At 50.3% G+C, this 16,023-nt stretch overlaps 2 protein-coding genes across 12 annotated transcripts in view; both read left to right on the top strand.

The window, feature by feature from the left end:
- The window catches only part of LOC132654159 (alanine and glycine-rich protein-like), a 188,378-nt gene extending 180,833 nt beyond the window's left edge, over positions 1-7,545 (top strand). The window contains exon 4 of the mRNA XM_060383411.1: positions 7,315-7,545. Coding sequence (XP_060239394.1) covers positions 7,315-7,545 — 231 coding nt within the window. The remainder of the gene's footprint in view (positions 1-7,314) is intronic.
- Positions 7,546-7,629: 84 nt separating this feature from the next.
- Positions 7,630-16,023, top strand: part of Atp2b2 (ATPase plasma membrane Ca2+ transporting 2) — a 104,589-nt gene continuing 96,195 nt past the window's right edge. For all 11 annotated transcript variants that reach the window (XR_009591912.1, XM_060383950.1, XM_021637680.2 and 8 more), the window contains exon 1: positions 7,630-7,828. Coding sequence is in view for 10 of the 11 variants with exons in the window: in XM_060383950.1 (XP_060239933.1) it covers positions 7,630-7,828 (199 nt within the window). In the remaining variant the exon portion in view is untranslated. The remainder of the gene's footprint in view (positions 7,829-16,023) is intronic.

Genomic DNA, 16,023 nt, shown 5'->3' with positions numbered 1-16,023 from the left:
ACTGCCCACCCTGCTTCTGCCACTTGTATCTGCAAGGCTTCCAAGGCGCTCTCTCTCTCTCTCTCTCTCTCTCTCTGGGAATTTTTTTTCTTTTTCTTTTTTTTTTTTTTTTTTTTCTTTTCCTTCTTTTTTAGAGTTTCCTTTTCTGGTTAACAGAATAGCAGTTGCCTAAAAATAGCAGTAACTTTGCTTCTGAGGTATTCATTTTCAGCTCCTCTTCCCCTGTTCTCATTCCTCAGCTGTGAGGATACAGAGCTGAGGTTGTCAGCTTTGATGAGCCCTCATGCACACATGCACTGCAGGGCTCAAACATTCCAATGGAGGTAACACAGATTTCTCTGGCTCAATCATGTTCCCACACTCCCATGTACCTATCCAGTGGCCTGTGTGGTTCCTCTTATTCTTTGGGATCCTTCTGGGGACCTCCCCATCCTTCACATCCCTGACTTGGGTCTGCCCATAGACACTAACACACCCAACATAACACATACCTGCTAAGCCAAGCCCCATACTCGCCTGCACTCCTCCACCATGCTCACTCAAGACCATCAGTCTCTTTCCTTTTTAGCACACATGTGCAGAAAAACTACCTCCTCCTGAAAGAGATGTACAAGAACCCTGTCTCTGTCTCTGCCTGTTGGGATGAGCTTTCTGCTCCTCTGGCCTCCTACCCAGCTCTCCTGCACTACCAGAATAGGTAGCTAGGAGAGAAAAGAAAATGCCCCATCCCGAGGGAGAGATAATTAGTTCATTTAGACCAGAGCAAAGGAGACAACACCTATTTGCCGAGCTGACTGGATGGTACCCAAGCAGGGATGAGGACTCTTCAACGGGCAGCAAAGCCCACTTTGGGTTGTTTTAAAGGCAGCACTCAGTTTAGTCCAGTTTCACAAGTTAGAAGCAGAAGGTGAATAAAATGACCATTCACCGAGTAACCAACACTTTCTTGTTACCAGGGGCTCTGCCAAGCTCCGTCTCTGTTAACCCTTACAAAATCTTGCAAGCCTGACTGGATGGTCTCTGTCTCGTGGTGGGGGGTAGTGGCTGGGGAGGGTGGGGACAAGACTAAGGCACGGAGATAATGAGTTCTGCCAGAGCCATATAAGCAGTAAGGCCAGACCTGGGTGGCCTGGGACCTCCACATTGTGTCCTCATATCAGCTCTTTCTGCCAGAGATGATTCAAAGAAAGGGGTGACTTTAAAAATACATATTCAGGTGGCATTTAAATTCAGCACCTCTTAAAACAGAAGGATTTGGCATCCAGGAGTTATTTTTAGCCAGACAGTTCATTTGCAACCGTCCCAGCTACCAAGGCATGCTTGAGCTCAGATCAGAAAAGCTGTTGGTTTGAGCTAGAGGTTGCTTTTTTTAAATCTTCCCTTTGAAATATAGATTCCCTCTTTGTTAAATTAGCTCACATCTATATAATTTATAGGTTTATATATAATATCAAAATTAACCCATATGTGCATATGTACAAAATCTCCTTCCTCTGCCACTGTCTCTCCTGGTAAAGACTTCTTCTGAAGAACCCTAACCTACTTCTCACTCACTGAGCTCTAACAGTGTGGACTCATTCAGAGGCTAACATGAAACCAAAATTCAGAAATCCAATATTGTCACAATGTCCTGGTTTCTGAATGGCTTGGAGCTTCAGAACTTGAAGGGCCCTGGAGAAGGCTAGTATACTCTCTTCACTTGTCCCATGGGAAACTGAGGCCCAGAGAAGAAAGAGGCTTGATCAAGGTCACACCACAGAAGCTAGGCATGCATGGAGGAGGGCTCACTGTGTGACCTGCTGTTAGTCAACCTACCTCCTTCCCTCCATTCCATCTACACACCTATCCATCCATCCATGCACGCATCCATTTTCCTTTCTTCCTTCCTCTCTCCATTCATCTACCTACCCACTCATCCATCCACCTACCATATATATACATGTATGTATGTATATATATATATGTATATATATGTATCTATGTGTGTATATCTATGTACATACCTACATGTATATATATATAATAGATTATATATGAAAGATTATATTCAGCATTCTTCTACCCACCTATCAGCATATCCATCCATCTCATATACGGCAGCCCGAGGTCTGACCTAGCGCTTCATTCCTTCACTAAACATTTATGGAATACATGTAGGTGCCAATACTATGCTGTCTCCACAGGAGGCATGGCTCTTGTCCATCCGTGGCTCTCCAGCTCTCATAAAAGAGGATAGTTCACCAGGCCTGAGTAATAGAGTATGATTTATGAACCAAGCCAGGAGCACATATTTAGGCTGGATGGTCAGAGACACTTGAGAAAAGGACACTCAAGCCAGGAAGGACAGCAGCTGCTGGGAAGGCTAAGGCCTGGGTATGCTGCAAACATAGCTGCCAGGCTGTTGGGACAGGTTGGCTGATAGAGTTAGCACATGCTTTCGAGTTGTTGGCTCCTCTTGTCTGCCTGAGATCACTAGGGTTCTACCAAGTGCTTCTGTGGCTATGAACCCCATGATTTAGAACTGGTCATCTCTCCCAGGCAAGTCACATCCCGAAGGAAGCTGTGCAATTTAAAAATACGAAAATAGGGAGCCCAGAATGGGGAAGGCTGTGTACAGGTGCCTGTGAGATGCGGAGATGGGGACCATGAGCAGCATTGGAAGAAAAGTCATTCTAAGTTGTAGCTGACTTGGTTACCCCAGACTTCCGTCCCTCTCTATCTCCTCACACAGTCCCTCCCATCTTTCCTGACAGACAGTTATATATTTCTTTTTTTTTTTTTTTTTTTTTTTTTGTTCTAGAACAGCTTCCTATTTCTGTGCAAGAAAAGGTGTCACCTACTCAAGGTGCAGCACCCAGGACTCTCCATGATAGCAAGCACATCAAGTCATGGAAGTCATGCATGATTTTCATTGTCACCCTGTTGGTTAGTTCTCAGATGAAAGGGACCATGTCTTGATTATTCATTGCCTGGCACTAAATGGGTTCCCCCAAAACTGTCATTAAAGAGATGGGTGGATGAGAGGAAGGTAGATGTATAATGAATAGACTGATATTTGGATAGAAGGAAGATGAGAGAGGGGATCGGGGAGCAAAAGAAGAAAGGGAGGAAGGAAGGAAAAAAGGAAGGAAGGGTGAATAGGGCACAGATGGATGGACAGACTGATAAGTGGCAGAAAGGTGACAGATAAATGGATATATGGGTGGATGGGATTGTTCATGAGTGGATGGGTAGATGGATATATGGAAGGATGGGTTGACTAATAGGTGGGTAGAAAGATTATGGGTAGAGGGATGTGTGGGTAGGTGGATGGGTGAGTAGATGGGTAGATGAATTAAGTGGAGGGAAGCAAAGAAAGAGAGATGATGTGTGGGTGGGAAAATGGGGGGATGGATAGATGGAGGGCTAGGTGGGCAGAGGGAAGAAAGTAAGATAGATGGCAAGTGGGCAGATGGGTGAGGCATTGGATGGATAGGGTTCAAAATCAGTTTGTCTTAACCCATAGTCCTTAGTATCAATAGAAGCCCGTTAACTTGTGCCTGCTATTGTGATCACAGAGATAATTGCTGCTAACCATTCTCTTGGCTCGTGCTGTCACAGAAGTAATTATCAGTGCCTGTAAGCCATGCCACGGGTATCAAGGGATGGAGAGAAAACAGCACCTCAGGTTTAAAAGCCCCTTGTGGTTTGCAAGCCACTTTGTTTCCCATATGGTGCTTGGTTTAGGCCTCGGGAGAAGTCCTTGAAGGAGCATCACAAGGCAAGGTCCTGGAGCTCCCAGAATAAGCGAGTCTCTGCACCTGTGCTGCCCAGGTTCAAATTCCAGGTCCACTGCTGCCAACCCACATGAGCCTGGGTAGTTTAGTCACTTCCTGGGCCTCAGTTCCACATATGTTCTGTGATGCCATCCAGCTCTCAAGTGGTTGTACTAATTAATAATCACTTCCTCATGCTTCCTGTGCACTGGGATTGGTCCTCAGTATGTCACATGCAATAACTCACCAAGGCAGAGGAGTGCCTGTGAGAGAGATGCTCTCACACCCTTACCTCATTTGTAAGATGATGAAATTAAAATTAGTTTGCTTCCATTCTGCTGGGAAGTGAAAAAGACACCATTTAAACCAATGCATGGAAGTTTCCAGAGCCACTGCTCTTTAGACTTTATCTCTGAGATGATAGATTTTATCCCTGTAACATATTAAGGTACCTAGCACTCAGTGAGTACCCAATAAATGCCTTTCCATATGCAAACAGTGTGATAGTACATGCAAATCACAGAAGAGCTTGGGCCTACAATGCTCTTTCCGCCACTAAGCATCAGGCTAAGAAATTGCAAAGATGCACCTGCCTCTGCCTCTGCCTTTTCCTACCCACACTGTTGCTGGGCCCTGAGGACCAAGAGACCTTCCTGGTTGTAAACAAAAGTGACCTCTTATCATTGAGAAAGCAAAACCCGCTCTAGAAGTTTTCTAGTCAGCCCCTCTCTCTAGCAAGAGGTCCACCTACCCTGAGCTCAGACCCACCTTACATCTCCAGATCAACAGGGGCCCAAGGTGCTCCACCTCATTTGATCTTCATCTTGCCTATACATCACTCTGTGTTATTCAGCCATCGTCTTCTCCAGCTGTTTGGGTTTTTTCCCCCTCTATCTTTCTCTCTTATTTTCTTGGACTTCCGCAAGATGCAGTCTGCAGTAGGAAGTGTGCTGCTCAGTACACCCAGCCCTGTGTCCCCTCTCTGTGGGGCCCAGGCCTCCTCCAACCTTGTGCTCTGAGAGAGCTCCCCATACCTCTTACAGCTGCTGTATGCTGGGCGCAGGATCCTGCTGAGGACCTGCAGTCTCTTGTAGCCATGGGAAGAATGGTGAGGCCGAGTCAGGTGCAAGCACTTCCCAAAAAGGCCTTGTTCCCTAGAACAGATCCACCTAGGCCCTTCCTATGGGGCGGTGGCCCACAGTCCAAAGCTTAAAAATTCCCTAACATCTCCCCTGCTTTGTGACCATGGATAAATTTCTTCACTCCCATGGGGCTCATTCTTTTTGTCAGTAAAATGGGCTTAATTATAATAACCACCTAACAGGGTTGTAAAGACCCAATGGGAAGCAGGGCATGGTAGGGCATGCCTGTGCTGCCTGTCTCTGGGTAATAAAGACCAGAGGATCAGGAGTTCAAGGTCATTGGATGACAGCCTGCAAGAGATACTGCCTCAGAGAAAAAAAAAACTCATTGAGACATTACTTGTTCTTTATTTCATTCATTTACCCTTGGTTATTTACAGGATGAATACTGAGATACCGTTTTAGTCAGAGCAACGCATTAAGTACATTGCCCGCATCCTTGGAACTTAGCTCCTAGCAGATGATACTGTATGAAGTGTGTGTGTGTGTGTGTGTTACTAGGGATGGATCCCAGAGTGTGAGGTAAGCTGCTGACCTGCATGTATGACACTCATACTTACTACTACATGTTCAGAGACCTCTTAGCATGTTATCTGATGTATGTATGGTGTGTGTTTAAGAAATAGAGGAGAAAGGCCTGGTGTGGTGGTGCCTACATGTAACCCCAGCACTTGGGAGGTAGAGGCAGGAGGCTCCTGAGTTCAAGGTCATCCTCTGCTACATAGCAAGTCTGAGTCTATTCTGTCTCAAAGAAAAATGAGGGAGAAGGGGTTAGTATAGTTGGCCTCCACCTCACCTACTGCTCCTGAGGTGAGTCAGACCTCCTGAGCTCTAGGGATGTGGGCCACCTCCGCACATTGGAGGGAAGTCCAGGCACACACTATTTCTGGTGCCCAGGTCTCCTCTTGGGGCATCATCTCTCCACCACGCTCTGCTGCATGGGATACCTGTTGGTCCCAATGTATAGAAGCCATGGTGTGCTTCCAATCCCTGCATTCAGAAGTGTCTCCTAGGGCATGGCATAGGATACCTCAGCCAGCACACAGGAGAACCCCCCTATGAACTCTGACGGGGTTTTCCTGCCAGTGTTTGCCTGCACAGTCTATCCCGCCCAGCACATCTGAGAGAATTTCCCCCCCGGGGAGGGGGGGGAGGACATCATCCCCACTGGGCTCCTCCACCCTCTTGCTTCCTTTGGCTCTGCTCAAGCTCCCTTCCCTCTCTGAGGTTCCCCACTGAGAAAATGAAGCACACCAACCTGATACCGACCAGTGCCTCTAAAATGTGGGGAAGAGGCCTGTGAAGAGAACGATCAGAGAGGGGGAGGATAGAGTGCTGCCCCGGCCTTCCTTCCTCCTTTTATCCCCTGCTCCTCACTGCCCACTCACCGCTTGGCTGTGGCTAATGGGAGGGGCTGGATCCCGGTGCCAGGCTCAACTGAGCTCAGTAGGGGCCCTTTGTCACCCAACGCTTGCCGGGGCCTCGGCTGTTGGTGTTGGGTGTCCTGGCAGATTGGATTCTCTCCCTGGCAGCCCACAGCCACTGCACTCCTGCCCGGGTGGCCTGGACAAACAGGGAGAAGTTGACTCCCTCCTCCTTGCTTCCAGAGGGACCCCGTGGACCGCTGTCTGCTGTCCTTGGTGCTGACCGGTAGGGGCTCCAGGTGAGGGCTCCTTGGAACCCCGCTCTTTCCTGAAACCAAAGCTCTGGGCTCAAGGACAACCTCATGAAGACCTGTGGTGGCTCCTCCATCGCCAGTCTAAGTGCACGGAGGATTGGGGGGGGGGGACTGTGGGTAGAGATGGGGCCAGAGAGAGAGTGTTGTAGGGAAGGGTCAGGGTTGTGTGGGGAGAGGAGTTGCGTCCCAGACTGCCTGGACAAAGAGCATATGTAAATACAGAGGGCCAGTCAGAGAAAGGGAAATGAGGTCTTCTGTGTGTTTATCAGGGGACATTCAGTTATGCCTAGAGATGTGACAGTGTGTGACAGCATGCACGGAAGCTATCTCCATCAGGGTGGCGTGAAATGGATCCCTGTGCTGGGACATATGTGACAGTGGGATGGACACAAAGAGAGCAGTTGGTGTGTTTCATTGCATCTGGGCTGTGTTTGGCAAGAGGGCATTTGTACCCCAGGGTGTGTGGGGGAGGTCAGTGTGTCACATGGGGTTAAGCTATGTCCTGAAGCATTCCCAGGTTATAGCTTAGGACTGGAGTAACATGTTAGCCAATGGATTGGCAGTATGCCAGTGTGTTGAGGGGATGTTGACCCAGACATGCGTGGTAGACTACACGAGTGAGTGGTCAATGATTCCTGAGGGTGGCGTGTTGACACCCATTCCTTGATCCTCCTAAGCACCTGTCCCATGGGACCTCGATGTCTGACTCTCATTGATCACTCTGTGATTGTCTCCACAGGAGCTGTCCCGACCATGTAGATGCCAGCCCCAGGGATCAACATGGACCCCACTGAATGGAGACTCCTGGGTCAAGAGCCCTGAGGCTTTCTGGCCCCTGGACTTCACCCCACTCCTGGGGACACTCCTCAGAGCTCTCCAGTGCTGTTGCCAGCCCACCTCAGCCATCACCTCCTCCTGGGACTCAGAGTTGGCTGCCTCAAGCTACTACCCTCTGGTGAGGGTATACTGAGGACAGCCGCACGCAGCCATCACCCAGAAGGCCCTTTTCCAGTGCTGACCCTCAGGCCCAGCCTGAGCAGAGACTTCAGCAAACATGGGTGATATGACCAACAGCGACTTTTATTCTAAAAACCAAAGAAACGAGTCGAGCCATGGGGGCGAGTTCGGGTGTACCATGGAGGAGCTACGCTCCCTCATGGAGCTTCGGGGCACAGAGGCTGTGGTCAAGATCAAGGAGACATATGGGGACACTGAAGCCATCTGCCGGCGCCTCAAAACCTCGCCTGTTGAAGGTAGGTATGGGAGGCTTAGGCCTGGGCTGCTGCGGAGCTGGCTCCAGGGCCTGTGTCCACGAAGCCTAACAGTGGGGATGAAACACTGATGCCTTAGCAAGGAGGTTGAACCTCATCACCGGTCATGTCTGACCCATGCCACTTGTGGAGAAAATGTCAGTAAGACTGTTGGGTGAGGGCTGTACTCTGGAAAGAGTATGACAAGTCAGCCTGAAGGAGTGGTCACTATCACCTCTGTGAGAACCAAGAGGCATCTGGCTTTGAGGCAGGACAGTTGATTGACCGGAAGGGACTCAAAGAGAAGCTATGTCCGGCTCTCCTGTGTCCAAACATAGGATGGGTCCCACACTCTGATTGTAGCTCAGAATCCAACCTCCTACCCACATTTGTCTACCATGAGCAAACCTCAAAAGTGCCCTCCTGATGGCTGGCTTGGGTATGGACCCACAACACTGAAGACAGGAAGCTAATTCCAGTTGTCACAGCATGGTCCATCTCCGGGTTGCCGTGGCAGTGTCACAAAGCCAGGCTCTGGATAAAGACTGCTGGGACTCTGGAGGGGAATGGGCTGGGGAGCCAATTACAGGCTATGATGGACAAGATGGTGGGTGTCCTCTGCCCTGGAGAGTAGAATGAGGATGTCTTACAACTTCACAAGGTAAACAGGCCTGGGGCTTCCAGTGAGCAGCACTCTCCTGCTGCCTTTCCAGAGGCAGAGATGGGCATTCTCCAAGAGGCAGAGTAAAGAGAACCCAGCCTTGCTGGGGTTCTATTTCTACTCTGTCCGCTGCTAGCTACTCACTGTGGCCATTTGGGAAGCCTTCCCTATACAAAGCCAGGGGCACAGGCAGGTGAGCTCTACCCTGACTCTCCCAGGCCTGTGACATACATAGAACAATGGCTACCCTGAGCCTGGGCCTCTTTCCTCTGGAATATGAAGCCAGCGCTTCCTGTGCAAGAGCTTGCTGCACACTCGGGCATGCAGTAGGCACTCAGTGATTGGCAACTATGGTTTTTGTAAGCGGATAGCAGTTACTCCCTCAAGTAAAGATTGCAGTCTGGGATATGGGTGGCAGCTAGGTTTGGAGAAAGATGTCCTTCCCGCAACGCCCTGTGTTCATAGCTGGGCACTGCTAGACACCAGCTCTGGCCCATTGGTGCTGGGGCTGCTTTGTGGAGCTTATGAGGCCCTTGGGACCCAGCCACGTAGGCTGATGGTCGTGTGTTAGTACCCGCTGTTTCCCAGTGTCTGTTGAGCGTCTGTGCTCTTTCCTCTTGGGTGAAGCTGAGAAAGCCTGTCCCTCCCCGTCCTGCCTGCCCTCCCTGATACCTTGCCCATAGGCTGAGCTAGAACTCTGAGAGCATGATTCGGTGGGGAGAGGAGGCATAAAGGAGGTATCTGTTCGGACTCTGGACCTGAAAACAGCCATGTGGGGCCCTAAGAAGATTGGGAACTCTGCTTGGGGATCCTGCACCACACCCCCATGTTTCTACCAGTCAATTTCTGGCACAAGGGACCGTGTTCGCCTGCCACCTGGCTGGTACCCGGCCTGCCAGGAGACAAAGGTGCCTGAGTGGCCTTTGCCTTTGAATAGAAGACCATTCAATGTCTTTGGGTCCTAGTTCTAGGGAGAAGCTAGTGGAGGCGGTGACCATCTCCACAGGCAAAGAACAGACTGTTGAAAACAGATGTGGCTCACTGCTTTGGGGTCTCTAACAGCTGTGGGTCCCAGATTAACGACCCCACCTCCACTAGCCAAGCTCTCTGGACTCCAGCATGTGGGGCCATGCATTACCTAACTCTAGCACTAAACAGAACCATTTTCATACAGTCGTCTGCTCTGCACTGCTGGAGGGGATGGGGGAGCAAGTGTGAACCTGAGGATAAGAACTCTGCCTCCTTCCTATGTAAACCCAGCCCCCAGCCTGGTTGCCTGCCACCAAAGAAGGCTGACTAGCTGTCTAGTGACACTCGGAGAGCCCTCCAGCAGCTGGGCATCCACACAACAGGTACTGGGAGTGAGCACAGGGATAGCTGATGTTCCCAGGAGTGGTGAGGCAGGTGGACAGGGAGGATCTGGAAGGCTTCCTGAAAGAAATGTTTGGACTTTGGCTATGAAGGAGATAGGAACGTGTGTGATCATGACACAGAATGCTGCTTCTTGCAAAAGTCCATACACATGCGACATGGTGAGAAGTTAGAAGCTAGGTATAAATGACAGAATGGATTTTCCTCTGTCTGTTGCTCAGCCAGCCCCATGCTTCTGGGCTTTTGTCCTCTCTGAGCTTTGCTTCCCTGGACCTGAGGTTTCTAAGAAAGATATCTATGGAGGGAAAGCCATCACTGGATTAACCAATCCTGTTATATTGGTTTCTAGAAAGTTCTTTCAGGGTGGCAGGAGAGATGGAAACATAGGGGAGAGCAAAAGGGCAAACTGCTGCAGATCTCCAGATGTGGAGGACCTGGGTTCAAATCCCAGCTCTGCCACCCTCCAGCTAAGGGACTCTGGGTATGTTACTCAGCTTCTATGTGCCTCCATGGTCTCTATGGAGCTAATGATTGCAGTGACCTTCTAGGCTTGTGAGGACAATGTGAAGCAGCTCAGAGGACCTGACAGTCCAGTCCCAAGACAGAACGTTGCCACTTCCCATTGAATATAGTTGTCATGCATACTGAGTGACTCAAACCAAGTACCCAGAATCTAGGTACCCAGCAGCGATGGCTTTTGTTGTTATTGGCATTATGGAAGAAGCAGTGGTGTTCTCCTAACAGAGTTATGTATGATTATCCGGATCCGTAGCTGGTGTTCTGCAGACGTGTGGAGGCCACCACTATCGTTAAATGAGTACAGTATCACACCTAGGGACACTCCTCGGTAGGCCAAGCCTAAGTATGGCTGAGCTCCCGTAACACTTTTCCCCCTGCTGCCTCAGGTTCAGCATCTACCCTGCTGTATTTGACCTTCTGGTTTTCAAACAGTGCTTAAATCTGAGCCCCCAACTCTCATTCAGAAGTCACATGGTCTGGGCTGTGCCTGCTCCAGATGGAGAACCATACTGGCCGTTCTGGCACCCTGTGCCATTCAGATCAGAGAGCTGGAGCAGGAAACTGACCCATCCCTGTTTATGGCAGCCTCCACCTCAGCCAGCTGAATTTAGGGCAAAAGCTCTCTGAGTAAGAGATGGAACCTGAGGCTTCCAGCAGTGTGACTCTGCCCGCAGCACTTTGTGGGCCCGGCTCCTGTTTGTCAGCGGTTCTGGCTTGTCTGCACAGAGGTTTGACTTTAGAGACACCCCATGAGGCCAGTGCATCTGTGCCCCTCTGCACTTAGTTCCATGTCCACTGCTGGACAATGCCCTTCCCCACTCACTGCTGATAGTTCTCCTTACATGCTCTTCCAGCCTGGGATGGCAGGGTTTCATCTGTGGCTTTCTCTTCAAGAAAGCATGGTTTTCTCTTAAAGCAAGGAGAGCTCTGTGAAACTTCCGGGGCCTCTGATACCTTATCTGTGCATAGGGAAAACAGCAGCACCTGGTGGCCACTTGATTCCATAATCCATTGATGCAGCCCAGGTAACACAGGTCACCTTTGCTGCCACCATACTGAGTGCTTTTAAAAGCGGTCCACATGCCCCTGGCCCTGTGAAGGAGTTAGGGGAGCAGATAAGATGGTCCCCAGTGAGGATTGTATGTGCTCTTTAAGGAGGTGGAAAGTGCGGGGGAGGGGGACCAGTGTTGGAGGTCCAGGCCTAGAGCAGAAGCTTGCATTGTTTTCTGGGGTAACCCTGTGGAAGGACTTAAGCAGTTATCTAGAGTGAGAAGCAGGGGTGAGGAAGAGGCAAGCATGCCTGGTACCCCTCCCTGCGGGGGATGGAGCTGGGGCCCCAGGGGTAAGGACATGGAACATTTTGTGTCACCCATGAGACAGGTAGCTCTGGTTCCCCATGCCCAGCATGGCCCTGAGCCACATGAGGCTCTGTGGCCTTACCCTTCCCTCCCTGACCCCACAGGAAGGGTGCCTGGGACAGGTCCCTGTCAGGTGTTTATCACTGAGTGTCTCACAGTGGGGGAAACAAGGTTGACGAAAGGGCCAGGACAGCGCTGGGAACCTGACACCATGCCGGCTGTGTTGTAAAGGGGAGCCTGTGGTTAATTTTAGATGACTCCCAAGCCAGCCTACACCACGGGGCAAGAGGCAGAGGATGGGGAACAGTTCGTGGGAGATGAGGTACACCTTGTGCATAGGAACCGTGATGGAAAACAGCTCTTGTGTTCTCCAGGGATCTGCCATAGCCTGGGGACCCAGAAGGTGTAGGGTAGTGAGTGAAGCCTTCTATCTTTCTGTCTTCGTGTGCTGTGTCTTCCCGTGGGACACTGGGCCCCTGAAGGGTCACCTGGGAAACTAAGGCATCAGAGAGGTAGCAGTGTCCCAGGCAAGGTGAGACGGGGCTACTGGAATGCAGATTCCACATGGGGACACCTCCACGGACTGGAGCCAAGTGAATAGGCTTGCCTGTTCCCCAGAGTCTTTCTAGAAGGATTTATAGTCCTTTGCAGGGCTCTTAACCCTGTACGGTGTAAGTCTCAGAAGAGCAGGACTCAGACAGCTATTCCCAAGCTGAGCAATTCAGCCACCTTCTCAGATAAATGAGGAGCAAAGAGAAAAAACTGAAAGGATGCCAGTCCCCACCTGACCCGCCTGCTTAGGGGGCTTGAGAGCTTTGAAATTTTGGTTTTCCTCTGTGAAATGCTGTTTCCTCTGCCTCAGGGAGACCATGACTCAAAACAGCTTTAAAAATCTTCGTTTGGGGCTGGAGGTGTGGGTCAGTGGGTAGAGTGCTCACCTGACCAGCACAAGGCCTGAGTTCCATTCCTGGCACCACATAAACCAGGCATGGGGGTACAGACTCAGTAGGTGGAGAGTCATCCTTAGCTACACAGGGAGTCCAAGGCCAGCCTGGGCTACATGAAACAATGTCTCAATGAAAAAGAATCTCCTTGTAGGATTTGCCGAGTTGCTCCGCACTGACCATCATCTCACATAGGCTTCTGCCATTTAGAACGGATTTTCTGTCTGTACGTGGAGACGTCAGCCATAGGCATAGCTGGCTCCAGTGCTGTGTAGACGACTACCCACCCCTCCTGCTCTGCCTGACTTCCGCTGTCCCTGTGTTGGGGACTCCGGGAGACTCAAGCCGAGGCTCTCCCATACCAGTCTCCCCAGAAGCAAAAGGCATCACTTTCCTCATAAGTCACGGCTTTAAATCCCAGAAGAGAGTCTCACTGGGCTCTCTGTGGTCACATGACCGCTCTCGAACCAATCAAATCCGTCTCTCCAAGACCAATAGAGGTTAAAGAGGAGACTATATACAGAACCACGAGGGCTTCTAGGCCCACTGCACGTGTGACCAGGAGGAGGCAAAGCAGATACTATGCTCCCAAGGAAGAAGAGGTTGAGGAGACAGCTAAGGGACATGGAAAGTCCCAGAACACCAGTTACACCCCAACTCCAGCAAGCAGCCCAACTCCGCCCCTTAATAATGACTCCCAGAGAACCAGGGCAGTGCCGAGGTAGCTGGCATATTCCATCCCGTGACAAGTGTTGCAGCAATGAAGAGACAGCGGAGGTCATGGCCAAGTCTTGGTTCCTTTTCCTGTCTATCTTCGGGTCATTTGGGCCTCAGTTTCCTCATCTGTAAGGTGGCCTGAGACTGTATACCTTTCGTAGCATTGCTGTGAAAAGTAAAGAAATTCACACAATGTGCCGTGAGCCTGACACATGGTGGCTGTGGCCTCAGCCTTAGCTATCGTCATTCTTCTCTGGTGATCTCCGTGTGACTTTAGGGGGACACGTTGGGCTTAAATTAGTGATGAGGGACCAACACCCAATCTTAGCAGATGAGTGAACTTGCACAACACGTAGGAGACTGTAAGTTGTTGTTGTTTTTATAAGCCTGCCATTTGCTTTGGAGTGCATACACACCCTCCATGAGACACCCCCACCATGAAGAAAAGTCCTTTAAAAGCAGATTGATCTGGACGCCTGTGAGTCAGTGGAGCAGCTCTCCAGAGTGGCGCCCACACAGCATCTGAATCATCAATAGAATAGATCCAGGAGCCCATCAGCGCATGCTGGGGATTGTCCCGGGTGCTCGGCTCTACGTGGAGTACAGGGGAGAGCAGAGAGCAGTTCAAGAAAGGGCCACCCTGCAGCTGACCTTTAAAAGGCTTCTGGGGGATCTCAGCAAGATGTGGGGGCCCTGATGGCCAGTCAGCAATGCTCTGCACAGCCAGGCACACAGCAAGGTCACAGTGTTGGCAGGAGGGGCCTTGCTTTAGGAAGACTCACAGAGTGGCAATGCTAAAGCCAAAAGCTGCTGGCTGTGTCACTGACTGTGGGCCCAAGAGTCCTATCAGAGGCTTTCAGCACAGTCTCCCAGGAACCTCAACAGAAAACGGAAGTGTAGAGAGGGAAGGTTGCCTGATTCTCAAAACAAAGCCATCTTTGGTTTACAGAACAGATAAGCACTAAACCATAACCCCACTGTGTGCTCAAAAAAGAATGAGAAGAGCATTGGCTTTGAGCTCCGACTCTCTCGTGGAGGCCCCTGAGCCAGTCGCTCCTGCCTTGAGCCTTATTATATGTTCCATATCTACGATGTGCAGGTTTGGACCGCACCTCCTTCCCTGTAAAGAGACGAGATAGCTTCCAGGTTTCCTAGAGAACAATGTTTGTGCCACATGACTGCATCTGGGATGCTGAGCAGCAGGCAGCCTTCACAGACACCCACTTCTGGTCCAAGGTCAGGGTAATCAGGCCAGAAACTAGTGTAAGAGTTTGTAAGCAATTGGGAAGCCACAGGCAGCCAGGGCTCCAGTCCAGCCAGTGGGGAGGATGAAGGGGAAACAGAATCTTTCCTAGACATACTCTCTCCCAACTTCCTAAAGGTCCCAGAGGGAGTCACACGTGGGCCACCAAGCTCTGCTTGCTCTATCACTCTCTGGTCTAGGCGTATATTTACAGCAGGAACCAACCATAGCAGTGACACCACAGGCTAGTCAGAGCACGCTTACCTGTAGGTATCACCCTTGGTGGCTTTGTGTCCCAGTGTCTTCCCATCATCCTTGAGAGCCAGGAACTGTTTCCATCCCAGATGACATAGGAGGACACCGAGGCTCAGAGCCTCTCCCTTAGCATGTACCACCAATGATCCTTGGCTGTGAGTGTGACAGACAGGAGTCACTGCAATGAAAGGGAGAGTGCTAAAGGTAAGGGGAGCACTGACCCTCCCTAGGGAGAGTCAAAACTGGAAGAGGCTTTCTCTAAGCTAAGCTCAAAGGACAGGGAGGCACTGAATGCCCAGCCATAGGAAGAAAGTATTATTTCAGTTGGAAACAGCAAGTGTGAAGACTCTTGAGTGAGGACCAAAGTAAGTGTAAGTAAGACCCGAGCATTTTCTAGAGCAGCCTTCCAAGAGCAGGGGTCTCTGGCCACAGGTTATAAATGGTTTTGTACAGTCTGGGTTTAACAGATGTGATGGTGAATCTAATACAGTTCAGAAGCACCTAGGTAACAGATGCCTATGGGAGGGTTATCTCGTTCATTAAGGAATACTTGCCCACCGTGGGAGGCACCATTCCCTGAGCTGGGCTCCTAGACTCTGTAAATAGGAGAAAGTGAGCTGAGCGCTGGTCTTCACTGTTCTTTGCTTCTCAACTGTGGATTCATGTGACCAATTTCTCCTTCTGTGACTCCCCGTTCCCCTCCGTGATGATCTGCATCCTCCTCAGACTGTAAGCCAGAAAAAAAAAAAAAAAAAACCCTTCTCCCTTAACTTGCTCATGCCAGTGCTTTATCACAGCAAAGAAAAAAGGACTAATGCTGTCAGTTTGCTTGTGCTGTATGTTTAGACCATTACCTCAGGTAGTACTGCTTACGCCTGTCTGTGTGAGTATGAGGAGGACCTTCAGGCTCCCTAAGGGTAGAGTCCTCGACAAGCCCATCGCAGGGGCTGGATGAGCCAAAGAAGTACGAATTCAGGGAAGCGGTTCTCATAGCTGGTTCCCTGGTACTCCAGGGTTCCATGGAAGTACCAGAGAATAGGAGGGTGGGTACCAAGCGGCTGGAACTCTGGGCACCCCACTTCACTGTAGACCTAAGCCCCCTGCATCCTTATCTGTCTCCTGTAGTGATA

Source organism: Meriones unguiculatus, chromosome 5 (genome assembly GCF_030254825.1).
Source record: "Meriones unguiculatus strain TT.TT164.6M chromosome 5, Bangor_MerUng_6.1, whole genome shotgun sequence".
Lineage (NCBI taxonomy): Eukaryota > Metazoa > Chordata > Mammalia > Rodentia > Muridae > Meriones > Meriones unguiculatus.
This window is presented reverse-complemented; position numbering and strand designations above follow the sequence as displayed.